An 18,902-nucleotide genomic window follows, 5' to 3' on the forward strand; every position below is an offset into this window, starting at 1 on the left:
CCTATGGATGCCCCCATTTCTAGTCTTAACTGATGTTTCTAGTCTTAGCTAATGTTTATGGAAGCTTTTAATGTTTGATGCTTTATCACATTAATCATCATCATCATCATCATCATCTGTTGGGAGCCGCCCAGAGTGGCTGGGGAAACCCAGCCAGATGGGGGGCATATAAATTATTATTATTATTATTATTATTATTATTATTATTATTATTAGCATTAGCATTAGCATTAGCATTTTAAACACTGCACCACACTGGTTTTTGGGGCCTGCGTACCTTCAGTTTTAAATGTGACTGGGGCAGTTCTGTTAGTAGACAAATTTGGCAGTCCCATCATGCCTAGGTAAAGGTAAAGGTACCCCTGCCCGAATGGGCCAGTCTTGACAGACTCTGGGGTTTGTGCGCCCATCTCACTCAAGAGGCCGGGGGCCAGCGCTGTCCGGAGACACTTCCGGGTCACGTGGCCAGCGTGACAAAGCTGCATCTGGCGAGCCAGCGCAGCACACGGAACGCCGTTTACCTTCCCACTGGTAAGCGGTACCTATTTATCTACTTGCACCCGGGGGTGCTTTCGAACTGCTAGGTTGGCAGGCGCTGGGACCGAGCAGCGGGAGCGCACCCCGCCGCGGGGATTCGAACCGCCGACCTTTCGATCGGCAAGCCCTAGGCGCTGAGGCTTTTACCCACAGCGCCACCCGCGTCCCCCCATCATGCCTAATTTGACCTAAAATAGATTCCTACTTAACCTTTTCCTGATTGCTTTTGAGAAAGAAGTTTTTGTAACAGAAGCCAGCAAGGTTGAGAGTCAGATGCCCTGCTTACATCATCTCTTTTGATGCCCACTGTCTTAGCCAACTCCTTGGATCGCTGATGCTGCAAGTTTGGCCCTATTCTTGCAGCTCTTCCAGAATCCTTGTCGCAGCTGGATTTCAGCCCCAGAGTTGCAACAACTTTTTAAGAGCAAGGGGCACTGTAGAGCCATAGATTCTGAAAAGAGGGGGCACCGATTGCAGATACATGAAGTACCAAAATAATGAACTAATACAGGAATAACAATACAATCCAGCCAGAATCGAGCATTCTTAATATCTAAGCGAGAGATTTCAGTATGTGTTTAACTTTCTCAAACGGGACTTAAAAGTGGTTAATTTTGGTTGGATTGTGCCCCTTTATATAGTTACTTTCCTAAACACTTTAAGCACTCCACACACATTATCTTAGCAATTCTTTAAACAGCCCTGTAAGACTTGTCAATAGTGTTGAGAGCTAAGGCTGATAGCTTGCCCTGTGAATTCATGGCTGAGTCAGAGGTAGAATTTGAAGTGGGGGATTCCCTTCTCACACACTGAGTCACTGTGCTGCATCAGTTCTCAGTAGCAATCATGGAAACAACAGAGGCCCCAAATGCTTTTAAAAGTATAAAACCACTTTAATAAGTCATGGCTTCCCCCAGAGACTCCTGGAAACTGTAGTTTGTTAAGGGTGCTGAGAGTTGCTAGGAGACCCCCTTATTCCCCACACAGAGCTACAGTTCTCAAAGTGGTTAAACAGTCAATCCCTCTCCGCAGGGAACAGTTTGCTACTATTCTGGAAATTATTATTTAAGGGGCATCTGGAAACTGAGCAAACCGGCATTGTCCTTCATCTTGATAGTCTCTGAGTGTATTTATATGTGTGCGGATTAGGGTTGCCATATTTTGAAGAGCAACAAAGAGGACACATTTGCCAACTTCTCCTTTTAACTATAGATCTCTATGATGATTCTCATCATGAAAAAGAGGGCATGTCTTGGAAAAAGAGGACCTATGGCAACCCTGGAATTAAAGCAGCTCTTACTTCCACCCCACCCCAAATACGGCAAACATGACATCTCCTAAGTAGCCTTATCAGAATGTTTTCGGTTAAATTAAAATGGAACAATTGTACCTTAAGTAATTATAGTCAAGGTAACAGGAAAGGCTTAATTTATATGCAAACATTCTGGAAACATAGACTAATTTCATTGGCGTTTATGCAACATGTCAGCTAAATAATGTTAACAGTACAATGTGATACATTACAGCAATTAACAATTAGATCGTGTTCTTCCTTTCAGTTATTTTCTACGTTGTAAAGGCTTTAGAAGTGTTTCTAAAAAGAAATTCAGAACTGGACAACCAGCTGCAAAGTGGCATTCCCTGAGCCCAGGCTACTTAGTAAAGCTCTCTTCATCTTGCGCCATTTTCCCCATCTCTCTGGCTGGCTCTTCATGCTCTGGCTGGGCACTGGGGACTGGGATGTCTCTGGGATGGACTTGAATTTCTGTTTAATTCATTGGGCTTTATTGTTTTGTTGTATATTGTATTACTGGCTCTGCTTTTTGACATTTCAACAAAAGCTGCCTTGGCTCTACAAAACATGGTGGAATATTAATGTTTAAAGTCAATAATCAAGTACCCATGGATTAAGTCCAATGTTACTGACTCTCTCTCTCTCTCTCCTTCCACGTAGGTGATTGACACCTTATCAATACTTTCGTGGACACAGGTTGCTCAGAACAAAGGGTTTGTGTAAGTGCAGATGGCTTTCATGCGTGGCTCACACGGATGTGGCATTTTGTGAAACTGTTGTAAAAATAGGGACTGTGCCTTTGCTCACTCTACTCCCCTGCCATCTCTGCTCACATTAACACGCCCCACCCCCGAGTTTCTCCTTCCCACCCCATGCAACTGCGAAGCTCATGTCACCTTCCAGTGTGGTGTAGTGGTTAAGAGCGGTAGACTCATAATCTGGTGAACCGGATTCGATTCCCCGCTCCTCCACATGCAGCTGCTGGGTGACCTTGGGCTGGTCACACTTCTCTGAAGTCTCTCTGCCTCACTCACCTCACAGAGTGTTTGTTGTGGGGGAGGAAGGGAAATGAGAACGTTAGCTGCTTTGAGACTCCTTCAGGTAATGTTGGTGCTGACCTTTAAAGCCCTAAACGGCCTCGGTCCAGTATATCTGAAGGAGCGTCTCCTCCCCCATCGTTCTGCCCGGACACTGAGGTCCAGCTCCGAGGGCCTTCTGGCGGTTCCCTCACTGCAAGAGGCCAAGTTACAGGGAACCAGGCAGAGGGCCTTCTTGGTAGTGGCGCCCTCCCTGTGGAACGCCCTCCCGTCAGATGTCAAAGCAATAAACAACTACCTGACATTCAGAAGACATCTGAAGGCAGCCCTGTTCAGGGAAGTTTTTAATATGTGACATTTTAGTGTATTTTTCATCTTTGTTGGAAGCCGCCCAGAGTGGCTAGGGAAACCCAGCCAGATGGGCGGGGTACAAATAATAAATTATTATTATTATTATTATTATTATTATTATTATTATTATTATTATTATTATTATTATTATTATTATTATTATTTTATTATTATTATTATTATTATTATTATTATTATTTTATTATTATTATTATTATTATTATAGTGATAAAGCGGGATATCAAATCCAAACTCTTCTTCTTCTTCCTCTTCCCAACCTACTTTCTGAAGCCACTTCTCTCTTGTATTCTGCAGTGCTGCTTTGCACCCTAGTTTTCACCTGCACCACATGTCCATGCCTTCTTTTGTGAGACCCCCTTTCACACAGAAGTCACCCCCCCCATGGTAACTTCCTGCATCTTCCTCCTCCCACGAAGTACATCTAGTAAGTCCAATTATTAAGCCACCATCCCCTTCAGGCCCTTTCGTGCCCCAGCTTTCCTCTTCAACCCCATACAATTACCGTACTTCCTGCTTTTCTCAACAATCCCTTTCACACAGATCATCCCCCATTTCCATGCCATCTCCTCTCCTCTCTGCTGTGGTGCAACTCCCTTTGTGCGTGTGTGCACACATACACCCACCGGCCCTATTGTCATCTCTAACCCCTTTTTCCTATCTCTTTTTTTATCCCCCTTGCACACAGACCACTGTTTTGAGTGTTCCTCCCTTTTCTCTGTACTCGAACAACAGCAGAAGTTTGAGTAGGTGTGGAGGAACATTGAGGTGAAAATTGTGGTTTTTAACAATGGCAGAGGTTTCAGTAAATCGGGGTGGAGGGCCAATAAAGGTTGTTTTTAAAAATATATACTGTATATTAAAAAGATAACCAACAAATTTTAACAAGGAGAAATAGCAGAAACGGGTATGACAGAAACTAACACCAAAAAGCCTAACATACACAGCCTGTCCCAACTTTCTTCTCGCTGCAAGCAAGCCTTGTTTTAATCTGCCACTTCCTCTCATCCATTTCGTTATAAGAAAAAAACTGCTCCCCTTCCCTTATGGGGTATCCAAGGGCCCATATAGAGTCGTTAAGTAGGTTCCCTATCGGAAGGAGAAAATAACAGAGGCCAACCAGAGAATATTGAGAGAAGCAAGGCAGCTAGTAAGCCTGATCTTTATTAACTGTTGCAACAGGGTCCCCACTCACCACATGCAAGAGGCAGGGGGGACCCAGAACAATGGTGAGCAAGCCCTTATATAGACTTTTGAAGTTGCTCACCCTGTAGCCAGAGACCACACCCCAAAACATCATACATACATGACAGAAAGAGGCGGTCTACAGCAGAAATCTTGTCTGCCAGGATACCTGATAATGGTCACTGATTGCATTACTTGGACAGCCCACCCATTCTTTTGTGATGGTAAATATATTAATTCCTGAATCCAGGTCACAGGCTCATCCTATTCATACACACATATGCCCTTAAAACAGGTAAGCAAAACACAGTGGAGAGGCTTTTCCATTTTTTTCCTCCTTGCAGAGAAATATTTGAGGTCACTGGGAGAGTCAAAGTAGTTTGAGAGAGTCAAAATGACTTCAGGATTGTTCTCCTGTACTATTTCAGACACGTGGTTTATATACTTATGTATAATAATAATACGAATAATAATAATAATTATTATTTATTTATATCCCACCCTCCCTAGCCAAAGTCGGGCTAAGAGCGGCTAACATTTGCCTTGTAGATTTATGCATTTATGCATATGCATTGGCCTTGTATTTTTATGAACATATGATTTATATATATGAGACCTTAGAATTCCTGTAACACTTTCTTAATCTACTCATACCTCTGCTACTGTTTAAAATCACTTTTTCCTCTCTCAGCGTATTTCCATTCATCCTTTACTGCTGTTGTTTAAAACCACCAATTTCCTCTGTGTCTCTCCATCCCTGATTTATTCAAACCTCTGGTGTTGTTTTAAACCACCATTTCCCTCTCGGTTTTCCCCATCCCTGCCTTGCTCAAAGTGCCAGTTTGGCTTCACCAAAGAGGGGAGCCATGAACCTTTTCGTGGTCTACTCCAGCCCAGTTCTATTGACAACTGGGCCAGAAAGAGAAGATATGTTCACAGCTATCTGTATGCCAAATAATCTTATGGCACTCCGTACATTTATTGCACCTTAAATTTTCCTTGACTGAAGACCAACCACTGAAGTTGCAAATAATAAATATTGTTGATAAGTCCGCAATAAATCTTACTTTGCCGACAATGTGTCGGCCTTAGATGACAGATAAGTTCATCCAAAAGAAGGTTGGTGGTTCGAATCCCCACGACAGGGTGAGCTTCCGTTGCTCGGTCCCAGCTCCTGCCAACCTAGCAGTTCGAAAGCACATCAAAGTGCAAGTAGATAAATAGGTACCGCTCTGGCGGGAAGGTAAACGGCGTTTCTGTGCGCTGCTCTGGTTTTGCCAGAAGTAGCTTAGTCATGCTGGCTACATGACCTGGAAAAACTGTCTGCAGACAAACATCGGCTCCCTCGGCCAGTAAGGCGAGATGAGCACAGTAACCCCAGAGTCGTTCGGGGCTGGACGTAACTGTCAGGGGTCCTTTACCTTTACCTTTTTACTTTGCCGACAATCTGTCGCCCTTAGATGACTGATAAGTTCATCCAAAAGAAGTTACCAAGCAAGGGGCTGCAGCATCTGAAATAAGCATCCTCTGATACCACTATAAATGCTATATCTATATAGGCATATATCTAGTTGCAGGTACTTGAGTAGCTTGTGGATATTACATTCTGATCTTAAACCATCTTTGTTATTTTACAGGCCATTCCCTACAGAGGACAGCATCGCTGATGATGATATATACAGTGGCTTATCGGATCAGATTGAGTAAGGAGCAAGACCATTCTGGGAGGGGAGGGGTAAATCATTCATGCTGCTTTTCCCTGGAAGGAGTCCTGGGCCTTGGAAGAATGCATGACATCAGAAAATGACCAAGTGGATCTTTTTCTTATCACTGTACGCTGGCAGAACCTTCCCCTCCTGAATTCCTGCTGCTTCTACGATTGCTAAAGGCGCAGAAGTATTGATGGGAAAATGATTGTCATTGTGCCAATAAGCTTCTCTCAGGAATACAGGTCTTTGAAAGTAACTGAGGGTAGTCTAGATAGCGACTTGAGGCAGACTCCCGTGACCCATGGCAACTGAAGCCACAATGGTCTCATTCCAACAAAATCTACCTTCTCTCGTGTCAGGGGTGGGAGGGCTAAAGTTATTTCTCTCTCCCTTTCCACCAGTGACACCATGGAGGAAGATGATGACCTCTATGATTGTGTGGAAAATGAGGAGGCTGAAGGAGATGACATCTACGAGGATCTGATGAGGTCAGAGCCAAGTGTCATGCCGGTAAGTGGCCAGGAGGTGGTAATCTATCTATTCCTTGGAAGGCGCAATTACTGCTTCCAGCTCCACCCACCATCAGAAGAAAGTCATTGTGCAGTCTGTCAAAGAAAGACACTGCATGATTTATGCGGGTATAGAAGGTAAAGGACCCCTGGACGGTTAAGTCCAGTCGAATTCGACTATGGCAGACATCCCCAAACTCGGCCCTCCAGCCGTTTTGGGACTACAATTCCCATCATCCCTGACCACTGGTTCTGTTAGCTAGGGATGATGGGAGTTGTAGTCCCGAAACAGCTGGAGGGCCATGTTTGGGGATGCCTGGACTATGGGGTGCAGCGCTCATCTCTGCTTTCAGGCCGATTTATCTATCAGATTTATCTCTCAGACACAGCAAGCATTTTACCATCTGCAACTTGTTCATCTTCACAGCAGCCCTGTAGAGTAGTCCCTGGTCGCCATTTTAGAAAGATTAAATTAAAAGCAAACAAGTCAGTGTTATTCCTGTTTTATTTATTTCTTATTGATTTATTAAATTTATCATGAAAAGATCTCAGGGCAATTGACAGAATAAAATACAAGATAATTAAACCAAAACAATAATGACCGCTCCCCGCATAAAACAGGGGGTGACCTTTGCGTGGACGCGCACAGCCCCTGGATCTGGAGTGGCTCCATCAGCATAGGCTTGGCTTTGCCTTCCCTCAGGTGGGATAACCTGGAGGTCTCCACCTACCCCAGTCAGTTGTCCAATCCCACCTGGGGGAAGCGTTGCCAAGGAGATCAGGCCAGGTAGGGGAGGGATTACCTGCCCATACAATAGAGGGAGGATCTTACCTGGGAATCCTCACTTGGCTCCAGAGCAGATCTCAGGGAAATTGACAGAATAAAATACAAGATAATTAAACCAAAACAACAAAACAATAACCCCCTCTTCCCCCAGACACATTTAAAAGGCTGTAGAATATTAATCAGCCTAAGGCCTGGTCGAAGAGAAATGTTTTACCTGGCGTCTAAAAGTATATAATGAAGGCACCAGGCGAACCTCCCTTTTTAACACCTGACCCATTAACATAGTTAACATCATTAGGGCGGCCTAGTGAGTGATGCATTTGAACCTGAGTCCAGGGCCCAGGCTTCATCCACTGACCCACAGCAACTCATCTGATAACATGGTTCCCCACTGTGCTGTATGTTTTGCAGCAGCGGATGACTGAACTGGACAAGAGGAAATGTTGCCTTCAGGAGATCCAACAGACGGAGGAGAAATACACAAGCACACTAGAATCTATCCACCAGGTACTCATGCCACTTCCGCCTCCTCCCTTCTCACAGAAGTTCAGGTGGCCGAATTTCTCTTTGCCCCACATTCAGTCCTTATTCGAGGCCACAGAAGCAGCACCTCCCTGTCTGGTTGTCTTCCTCTTTCTTGCTTTTTGCAACTCACCAGGCGATGTTGTCGTGCTGTGAGTTTCCTCGCTCCTGCCAGCGGTTGTGGGCGACGTGGAGCAGGGCCAGAGAAACTCACTCAGCCAGATGGCGTCAGGTCACAAATTGAGTTGCACCAGTGATTATGGGAGTTGGAAGGAGAGGTTAAAATGGGCCTGAGGTTTTTGGTGGCAGCTGCTCACCATGTCTTCATTACTTAGTTCTACCCTTTGTTTGTAGCGACAAAGAAGGGGGAGCGTGGCCCTCAGCCTGATAGACTGAGAGAAGGATCCCTCCCCACAGTGGCATCTTCCTCTGCTCACAGCATGTATAGTGCTAAACTGGGCATGCAGAAATTTCTCCCCAGTACTGTATGGTATATTCATCCCCCATCAGCCAATGTGCATCTTGCTGCCTTGAATTGTGCTTGTTATTGGATCATTTCAACCAGGTTGTGCTCTTTCCAGCATTTCATGAAACCTCTGCAGCTGTTTCTGCAACCACAGGACCTGGAGAATATTTTTATTAACATTGAGGTAAGAATCTAATCTTTCAGGCACATTGCTTTTTTTAAGTACTCCTCCTCTGCCAGCCGCTCTAGATATATTAAGTGCCCCACATTACTGTTGTCCATTGTCTAAGTGCTAAAATTACCGTATTGGCCTGAATATAAGCCTCACTTTTTTTCCAAATTCTGACCGTGAAAAGTTAAAGTGCGGCTTCAATTAACGACCTTACAAAAATCAGCTTTTACAATATCGCTGCTGACAAAGATATACGGTAAAACGGAATGGGTGTGAGTGCCTGCGGAATTTTAAGGGAGCAGCTTATATTCGAGTATTATCTTCCCCCCCCCCTTGAATTTTAAAGGTGTGGCTTATATTCAAGCCAATACGGTAGGTTGGTTTAACATAGCAACCAGTTTGTGACCGAAGCCTTGGTGGCTTTTAGTAGTGATGCTGCCAAAGTCATAATTCCCTGGCTCAGGATATGAACCTCTGTGACTTATGTGAGATCTGGGACACCACAGTTCTTCTCTGGCTCAGATTGTAAAAAACAAGTTTCCTTTTTTCCCATTTTTTTAAATTAATTTTCCAAATTTGTAACAGAAATAACATACAAAACACACTAAAGAAAACACATTACAATACAAAAAAGAAAAAAGACAAATAAAAACACTTATTACTTCTAACCTAATTTAACTTTCATTGTTAACTGACTTCCTCAAATCCCCCCTAACTGAATTTCATTGTATCACCTTGTAACAGTTCTCCAAAATCATATTTCTTATAAAATTAACTCCTTCAATTTACTACCCTCTTCTCTTTTATTGGTATTCTTATCCTTAATTTTTTACAATTCATTCTTAATCTAATCCTAAGCCTCTTTGATACTTCCAAGTGATTTCTAATTATCTTATATTACAATATTTGGCTAAATATTCTTTGAATTTCTTCCAATCTTCTTGATATTCCTCTTCCTTCTGGTTGCGGATTCTTCCAGTCAGGTCGGCCAGCTCCAAAATGTCCACCATCTTCATCTGCCATTCTTCTATTGTTGGTATCTCTTGCGATTTCCAATTTCTGGCTAGTAAAAGTCTTGCTGCTGTAGTGGCATACAAAAACATTCTAACAACTTTTGGGGGCATAAAAAGCAAGTTTCTTAATTCCCTCCTAACTCCCCAGACGCTTGCCCTTCCCTTCACTGGTCTTAACCACATTTTCCTTTTGCCCATGCTTCCTAGGCACAGGTCCGTGCTTTAAAGCTCTGTGTCTGTGTGCTCCCCCCTTCTTCCTCTTTTTTGCCCTGGTTCTTTCCACACACAAAAAAATGTTCCTATTTCTGAATTGGAACAAAAGGCAATTTGGGTTTTCAGAGGATTGACGTTTGCTCGCAGTAAAGAGCAGGTTTTCATGGGGAAAGCGCTGAGGGGAAATAAAAAGTGCTTAGACAGAGTGCTATAAAGCACAGGCCTGTGCCTAGAAACATGGCAAGAAAGAAAGTCTAGATGAGCCCATGGTTACCTAGAAGTGGGTATAGCTTTCTCTTTTCATCCTATGTAATTTTTGCATGTTTTTACTCATAGTTCCATTCATTCACACATAAGGGGAGCGGGTGGTGCTGTGGTCTAAACCACTAAGCCACTTGGGCTTGCCAGTTGGAAGGTTGGCAATTCGAATCTGTGAGCTCCCATTGCTCTGTCCCACTCCTGCCAATCTAAGCAGTTCGAAAGCACACCAGTGCAAGTAGATAAATAGGTACCGCTGTGGCAGGAAGGTAAATGGCGTTTCTGTGTGCTCTGGTTTCCGTCACGGTGCTCCATTGCGCCAGAAGCAGTTTAGTCATGCTGGCCACATGACCCGGAAAGCTGTCTGTGGACAAACACCGGCTCCCTTGGCCTGAAGCGAAATAAGTGCCACACCCCATAATGTTGAGGTTCAGGGAATCCTATCCCTCCCCTGAGCGCAGCCAAAAAAGCAGATAAACAAGAAGAGTTCTTACCGCACAATTTATTCAGTATTCACAGAGAGAGACAAAGGAATGTAGTCCCTATTCAGTAATGACATTACTCCAAGTAAAGCTCAGCCCCCTCCATCTCTTTTATCCTCCGTCATCCATGCACCAGCTGATCTGGGCTTTCTGCCTCTGAGCTTTCTGTCCTACTCTCCTTGTCCTGGGAGAGGGGGGCTCAGGAATGCTGTCCAAAGACACCAAGTCTGTCAGCTGTCTCTCCCCTAGTGTTTCTTCCTCCTGCTGTTCCTCTCCCAATATTTCCTAGCTTTCCCCCTCTGCAGTCTCTGAACTATGCCCTTCTGCAAACCACTGTTCTAAATCTATACAGTCCTCCTGTTCTTGGGAAGGTTCAGGAGAAGGGGCACCCAGTCCCCATCATTCCTCCTCAGTCCAGCCCGACACATAGTCACCTTTGACTGCACTTAACCATACCTTTTACCTTACCATTCCCACATAACTTTGTACTTTGTAATCAAAATTCTTAGGTAATTTTGTATTTTAATATGCATATTTTCTCTTGAAATATCTTTTTAAATGGAGGTGGGTGTTATACATTTGCTGAGCACTGTGTAATAACATTTAGAGGAGCATAAAGTCTGTGGTATAGCTAAGTTCTGATCCAAAGCTTCTGAAAGGTCCAGGTCAGGACATTTCACAGAAGATTTTGCAAAGAGCTAATTCAGCCCAGCAGTGTGGCTGCTATGGTGATGGGAAACAGACTCCAGTATTTTTAGAAGTGCTAAGGTAGGAGCATGTAATCTGAGATAGGACCCCTTACATATCACAGAGGATACTTCAATGCGGTTTCTGGATATATAGTGAAGATTTTAGTTCCACCACACATGCATTCTAATAGCACATCTGCTTGCACAAAGATTTGTCATCACGAATATTCTGGGACAAGAGATAATTCAAATAAAGAGCGCAGGATGACACTAAAGAAGGTGCTTTGACCAATCACGAAAAAGAGAACAATAAAGTTTTTAAAATCAATTTTAATAAGATGTTCTTATAAACACACACATCCCGCTAATTAAACAAAGTAAAATCGTTTTGTAACTGGATAGCAGCCCATTTCACTTTGAACCAATGCAGCCCCTCTCCCACTTCTACCTTGTCTGCCGGACTTGTGCAAACGCATTGGTTTTCCAGAAACGCCCTGGAACTGAAAAACACCCACCTAGCTGTGATGGCAGCATGCACCTAAAAGCATGAATATTTGCCTACTTTACTGTGAGCCAGGTAGCCTCAGGACAGATTGTTTATTTCACTGCAGTCATCTCCATCTTGCAAGGCTACATATTTGAGTTCACTTGTGGCCTAGACTTCCTTCCTCTGCTAGGTCCTCTGTAATATTTCATGCAAAAGGGTATGTGCATATATGTGTCGTTTCTTCTCCAGCCAGAATGACTCACTTGTAAAGTTAAGTCACTCATTCCGGCAAGAGTTTTTCTGCTTGATCATCATTTCTGAACGCAGTAGAGACTGAAGCCATGATGATGGGATCCTACCCAAGTCACAGTTGCCTCTGGTTTCCTTGTCCTTCCACAGCCAACAGCTCCCCAACTACAGAGGCACAGCCAGGCATGCATGAGGTAGCAAATAGCTTGGTTCCAGTTTGTTGATGACACAGGGTTTGGGGGGACTGCATAGCCTAGGGGACAAGCAGAGTTTTGTTTTGTTTTGGCTTTTAAAAACACCTCCATCTCCGCACCCAGCCTGTTTCTCTGACAGTAAATGTAGAAAATCTTCAGATGGGTGAGCAGGCCATGCATGTAAAGACGCGAGTGAGGGCAGCATGGGAATACTTTGGAATTGTTTTAATCTTTCGAACGTTTTGAATCTTTAAGAGTTTAATCTTTCACGAGTTTTGAAAGTTATTTATGGTATTATATTTTAAGATGAACATAGTTTTGAAAAGATAAACAAGAAGCTAAAATAGGATTTACAGTTGCCATCTGTGAGAAACTCAGTTTGATCTGATGAAGCACGAAACAGGATGCAATCCAGGAAACCTCGTTGAAAGTGCTTGCAGAAATTGTTGTAGTTGTTGCAATTGTTACATAACACTGGCCATCACTTATCATTGCATATATGTGTTCATTTTACATTGTGAAAGTTTGTCAACTTATCAATCACTTTCACACTGTTTTCATTGTTTTTGGAGTTCCTCTGATTTTGTCTGGGGTGCCTTTTTCCTCCTAAAAACCCATAACTGCAGACTGCCCACTAAAAATCAGCAGTGTGTGTGTGTATGTGTGTGTGTGTGACATATTTAAAGTTGTTGAGGGATGGAGCCTACCTAATTTCACACAGAATGGAGTTCTGTAAATCCGGGGCCAACACCAAAAAGGTAAACGTATATAATAACAACAACTGGAACCTTGTCTTTACAAAGTTTCACACAAAACTTTTCCATAGCAATTACTGGCTTTAGCAGCAGACTATATAACATTCACATGGATCATAGTGGGATCAGCTCTATAAGAAATATTTATCAGTAAGAATGGAAGAAGCAACCCTTTCCTAAATTATTTTGCAGTTTCCCTGTGAACCTGAATAAATGTAATGTTTGCACAAAGTTCAAAAAAAACCCAGAATGGCCCCAATCAGTGTCCTCTTAGAGTCGTACCTTGGTTGTCGAACGTAATCTGTTCTGGAAGTCTGGTCAACTTCTGAAAACATTCAACAACGAAGGTGTGTCTTCCAATTGGCTGCAGGAGCTTCCTGCAGCCAATCAGAAGCTGCTTAAGCTGTGTCGGACGTTTGGCTTCCAAAGAATGTTCGCAAACCAGAACTCTTACTTCCATGTTTGTGGCGTTTGGGAGCCAGAATTTTCGACTCACAAGGCATTTGGCATCCAAGGTACGACTGTATTCCCTTTTTCAGTCCTCCTACAACTGTGGTGTTGGAGACTGCATTGTTCCCTGGGTGTCTGCCGTGATTCTACGGAGCTCTGAAAACCATGACCACTGTTTTGAGTATAGATTCTCCTACAGAGTCCTTGTTCTTTGGTTCGTTCATTCTTCTCTGTACTCTGTTTTCCTCCTGCATCAGGAACTTTTGAAAGTTCATCGGTGCTTTCTGGTGGATCTGAAGAGCGCCCTATCTTTTAGCAACTCTCAGAACCTTTACCAGGTGTTCATCAAGTACAAGGAGAGGTGAGTTCCCCTCCCAGCATGATTGCGTGTGTCCAATAATATTGTGGCCTCAGGCAAAATCCTGGTTAAAGGTAAGTCCTGGATTCTTCAACCTAAACCCATGCAGCACCTCCCCTGAACAATGTTTAGATGCAGTTCATGCCCAGGTGAAGGAGAAGAGGTTGAGTAGGAGGAATGGTGGAGATCGCCCAACCCCTTCTCCTGAAGCTTCCAGAGAAGAGGAAGGCAGTGTTGAATTACAGCAGTGGTTTGAGGAAGGTCACAGCTCAGAGACAGGTGAACAGAAGAGTTGGGAGGTGTTGGGAGAAGAGAAGGGGGAGACAGAGACAGACACGTTATCACTGGAGAGTATTTCTGACCCCCCTTCTTCCAGAACACGCCGTTCATTGTTGGTGCAAGAGCAAAGGACTCAAGAGACAATTATCCCCAAGCGGCCACCATAAGGGGAACTGCAGTTGCTAGGAAGGGAAGGGGGTGGAGCTCAGTTGGAGCAACACCATTAACGGGAGACAAACTGCATTCCTGGTCTCTCGCCATGTTGATTGAAGAAACTCCTTAGTAAGAACTCTTCCTTGTTTTTCTCTGCTTCTTGCTGCCACCAGGGGAGGGATAGACTTCCCCGAAGCCTGGCACCAGGTGTCTGTCCAAAGCTCACCGGACCTCCATTCACACCAGCTTCTTCTGCTTGCCTGCAGGTTCTTGCTCTATGGTCGGTACTGCAGCCAGGTGGAATCCGCCACAAAGCACTTAGACCAGGTGGCCAATACCAGTGTGGATGTACGCATGAGACTGGAGGTGCGGAAACTGCTCTTTGACATTAATGTGCTGGACTCCCACCACATACCAGCTTGCTGCTAAACTTTCTTATCCATGGATCCCAGCAGTAGAGATTACTGTTTTCCTCAGCCTGTTCCAATTGTATTATGACGTGATGTATTCTGTGTTTGGGACCTCACGTTATAGGACACATGCCACAACTGGGCAGCGCAATGGTATTAAAATGTAGTGCTGTAAATCACCCGGCTTAAAACTGAAACCCTAATAATAAAACAGCCAATCCAATCCAGGGCAGAGTTAGGCACAGGGGCACCAACTATAGGGGGGCCCGAGCACCCATAAAAATTTCGTTGTGGGTGCTCAGCACCCACACTGCAGTGCCCCCGCCTCAACTTCCGGTGCCTCACAAAGCACCAGAAGTGATGTCTGAGTCCTCAGAGATGCTGTCCAAAGCCTTGCAAGACCTCAGAAACTGACTTCTGGTGCCATCATGGTGTTGCAACATGACATCATGACGATGTCGCAACGTGACATCATGATGATGTCACGGCATGACATCATGTCATCATGGTGCAACCTGGGCCACAGTCGGTGCCCCTGGTTAAGTACACCTAAGCCCATTGGTTTCAGTAGTTCTAGGTGCTCCTAGCTCTGCAATGGATGAAAACAAAAGTATTATGCAATGGCAATATTTACATTTTAACATTTGATTTGCTATGGTAGCAAACTGGAAGCTGGGCTCTAGACCCTTCTTTGTAAGCCACATTTAACCTATTGAACTGAAAAGCAGACCTCCTAAAATCAGTGGCTTGTTACGGATGCTGGCTGTTGACCCCTGGCTAAAGAAAAAGGCCTGCAAGTGAGGACAGATGTTAAGAAGGCATCCTTTTCCTGTTCCACCCCATGTTTGTCACACTCAGTGCAGTTTCTGCCCTGCCTCCCCTCATCTTCTGCCAAAACTACATTGTACATCCCACTGTCCACTGTGACAAAATTGAGACTCCCGTAATTTATGTGAATTACGTTTTCATTTCATTATTCCACCCCACTCATTTCAGTGTAAAGGAAACACAATGCTATTAAGGGCCAGGAGGGGGGAAGTGATCTGTTAGGACTATTCACGGACTGAAACAACAGCAGTGAATACCAATTGCATGGTTTTCCACTCCGGGACAGAAAAGCCATTTCCGCTCCGTTCCCATCTTTCTCAGAATCCTCCGTCCACTCTAGTAGCAGGTTGGCCAGGATTTAATAACAACAAAAATTTAAATGGACATTGACAGTGAAGTAATCCCTTCAGGTAACACTTTTGAGTGGAAAGGGGCAGATGGACATGTGTTCCAATTCAGTGCTAAAGAGTGGATTTTCCTGGGGAAAGCAATGGGACAAGCCGAAAACCTCTTGGACGCCTGCTTTCTAGGGATAAGCATAAGTGTGGATGAGCCCTAAGTCACATTCGGCCCATTTTTTGTTAGCCCAAAAATGGAAAACGAGTGAGGTCCCAACCAAAGAAGAATGGCAGCTTAAACTCTTGGAATATGTGCAGCTTGCCGATCTAACTTATAGAATAAGAGAACAAGAAGAATTTTTTTTTGAAGAAGATTGGAAAATGTTATTGAATATATCGGGGGTAATTGTGTGCACTTGAAAACATTGGCAGCATTATGATAAATTTGACAGTGTCAATAAGTTTTGATGGAAGTAACAATGGAATACTGAATGGTTTAGTTTATATAAAATATGCAAAATGAAGCATGGAAAGAGAAGAAGGGAAGTAATTTATATTTTAAGGTTGTCTAATTGAATATTCTAAATTGTAAAACATAAATTTTAATAAAAAAAATGAAAAAGAGAGAGCTGGATTTAGCTGAACCTGGGATCCCACTTTCGGAGGCACATAACCCACCCTCTGGGGATTCAGTGTAGGATGAATTGATCCCAGTTTTTAGGAATCTCCTTATTTCCAATAGTCTGCTTGTATATATGTAAAGAAAGAAAACGTTACAAACAGTGCTGTTTTTCGAGAACTTTGCTCCAATTTTCTGCCTTTTAGGAATGTTCGCAACGAGCCAATAATGGCCGGTTCAGCCTGCGAGACCTCCTCATGGTACCCATGCAGCGGGTACTGAAATATCATCTGCTTCTGCAGGTAACAAACATTGATCAGATTATGTAACGCCAGGGAGAAGGAAAAGGAAGGGGAATATTGCTCTGAAAATATATGGCACAATTGTCTTCTGTGCAGCCTCCGTTCATTTTGACCAAGCTCATGCTGGATAAATTCCAGTTAGAGTGAGCCAATTCTAGGGTTCTTTCTGCCTCTAGATCAGGAAGGTGTTTAAAGCATAGTGAGTGAAAGAAGGCAAGCTGGGAGCCAAGAACCCTATTGTTTGTTTGTTTAGGCAAGACATCCCCATCTCTGGGACTCCTATTTATAAGCTCCTGCCGTAGGAAAAGTGAGCTTCCTGGAACGTGAGTTTCCTCTTTGTGCTGATGTAATTCGAAATTCTGCACTGGACTCAGCAACTCTTTACTGGCAAAAAGTATTGGTTTCAGCTCTCAGTAATGATGCTGACATATGAATGTTAGCACATAGTGAAGATTACTTTGGCTATTTTATCTCCCAAATGCAGAAGTTTGCTCATTTTTCTCTGCCTCCTCCCTCCCGCCAGGAGCTGACCAAATACACAGTGGACCCAACAGAAAAGGAGAATCTGCGGCTTGCGCTAGATGCTATGCGGGTGAGACATATTCTAGGGCTAGGCAGATTCTAGGGAATGTATCGTGTTTGCAGCCTTAGAATTTCTGGGGTCCCGTGACAAAGGGAGGCTGTACACCCATCTAGGCCACCTGAGGATATTTGTTTGTGTATCTGTCAGTTGGGTGGGGGAGTGGTTCTGGCAAATCAGCTGGGTGGGACTTCAGGGACTCCCATGGCCATAATCTGAATTCTAGGAGAGAATCTTTCTCAGCCCTGATGCTTGAGATAGAATTTGAAATGTTGAGCATTAAAGCTGAGTATTTTTATTTTATTTTATTTTATTTTATTTTATTTTATCTGCATACAAAGCATGTACTAGTGCAGGTCTCTTATTCCGTCTCTTATTCTGGTTTATAGCAAGCAACAGAAGATGGTGGAACCTAGACCTGGTGGGGCACCTAGGGGGTCACATGTGGGGTGCCTGGCTTCCCAAACTCTTCCCGTGTAATGTTGTTGTAGTACTAAGTCAACCACTCTGCGGCTTGTTTCCCAGTTCAATTAAGGGAGGTTCTCAGTGCAACTTACTCTCATGTAAATGGACAGAAGACTGCAGGCAGCATACATCACTCACTAAAATCAACAAAAGCCACAATAACAAATGTTGGAGATGTAAATCACAAGTGGGAACCTTCTTTCATATGTGGTGGTTGTGCCCAGGAATTTAAAAAGTCTGGGGCACGATCAACGAAGAAATGAAAAAACTATTAAAATTCACATTTCCCAAAAATCCAGAAGCATTCCTTCTTGGGATTTTAACCACCGATATCCCAAAAGAAAGAACAATATTATTTCTATACGCAGTAATGGTAGCCAAGTGCTGGAAAACTGAACAGATCCCTACTAGAGAAGAATGGGAATTAAAGTTAAACGAGTACTTGGAACTTGCAAAAATGACCGAATCATTAAGGAATAAACCAATCGATGTAGTCCAAAAGGAGTGGGAATGCGACAAGGCTCAACAAGCAAAATTTGGTTGGGGCTAGAATAAATCCGTAAATAGAAAAAAATGTTTCCTTATACCAAGATGAGGACATGAATTGAAATACAGGAAGAAACCGTATCAGATAGATAGAATGAATCGTAGCGAAGTAGATGGAAGTCAAAAATAAAGAGAATTTGAGAAGTGATGCTTTGGGATAGTATTGTATAGTTAATTTCATTTCATTTTTGTTCATGATTTTATTTTTGGTTTTTTGTTTGTTTTTTCCTCTTGTTTTTTTTATTTGCTTTGTTTTCTGTAGATTTGTTTGTTATGTCTAGTCTTGTTTGTATTTGCACAAAACTCAATAAAAAAATTGGGGGGGGATTATAGCAATTACCCCAGTGTCATATAGTTAGCTTCATGGCTGAGTAAAGTTTTGAATCCGGGTCTTCCAGGCCCTAACCCAATAGCCTTACCATTAAACCTGTATACAGAGTACCTCTATAAATTACAATGCAATATAAATTACCCCAGTATACTTTTATTTCTTGGAGCTCTTCCAGTCATTGATGCACATGAGGGGGAAGAATTGCAGTGGCGCTGGAATGAGGGAGTACGACGGGTGAGGGAACTTTGGGGTGGTGATGGCAGCAACCTGCAGGTGTGGCCTACCTGCTGCAAGGTGGCGTCACCACAACAGACAT

At 43.5% G+C, this 18,902-nt stretch overlaps 1 protein-coding gene across 7 annotated transcripts in view; it reads left to right on the plus strand.

The window, feature by feature from the left end:
• VAV1 (vav guanine nucleotide exchange factor 1) overlaps positions 1–18,902 on the plus strand; it is a 64,931-nt gene that overhangs the window by 20,493 nt on the left and 25,536 nt on the right. For 6 of the 7 annotated variants that reach the window (XR_014214989.1, XM_082205405.1, XM_082205404.1 and 3 more), the window contains 9 exons: positions 2,492–2,550; positions 6,060–6,125; positions 6,533–6,641; positions 7,839–7,934; positions 8,531–8,599; positions 13,635–13,738; positions 14,434–14,533; positions 16,569–16,664; positions 17,188–17,256. Coding sequence is in view for 6 of the 7 variants with exons in the window: in XM_082205405.1 (XP_082061531.1) it covers positions 2,492–2,550; positions 6,060–6,125; positions 6,533–6,641; positions 7,839–7,934; positions 8,531–8,599; positions 13,635–13,738; positions 14,434–14,533; positions 16,569–16,664; positions 17,188–17,256 (768 nt within the window). In the remaining variant the exon portion in view is untranslated. Of the gene's footprint in view, positions 1–2,491; positions 2,551–4,553; positions 4,718–6,059; positions 6,126–6,532; positions 6,642–7,838; positions 7,935–8,530; positions 8,600–13,634; positions 13,739–14,433; positions 14,534–16,568; positions 16,665–17,187; positions 17,257–18,902 lie in introns of those variants that run through there. The other variant, XM_082205409.1, reaches the window with a different exon arrangement.

Source organism: Podarcis vaucheri (assembly GCF_965113315.1).
Source record: "Podarcis vaucheri genome assembly, chromosome: 17".
Taxonomy (NCBI): domain Eukaryota; kingdom Metazoa; phylum Chordata; class Lepidosauria; order Squamata; family Lacertidae; genus Podarcis; species Podarcis vaucheri.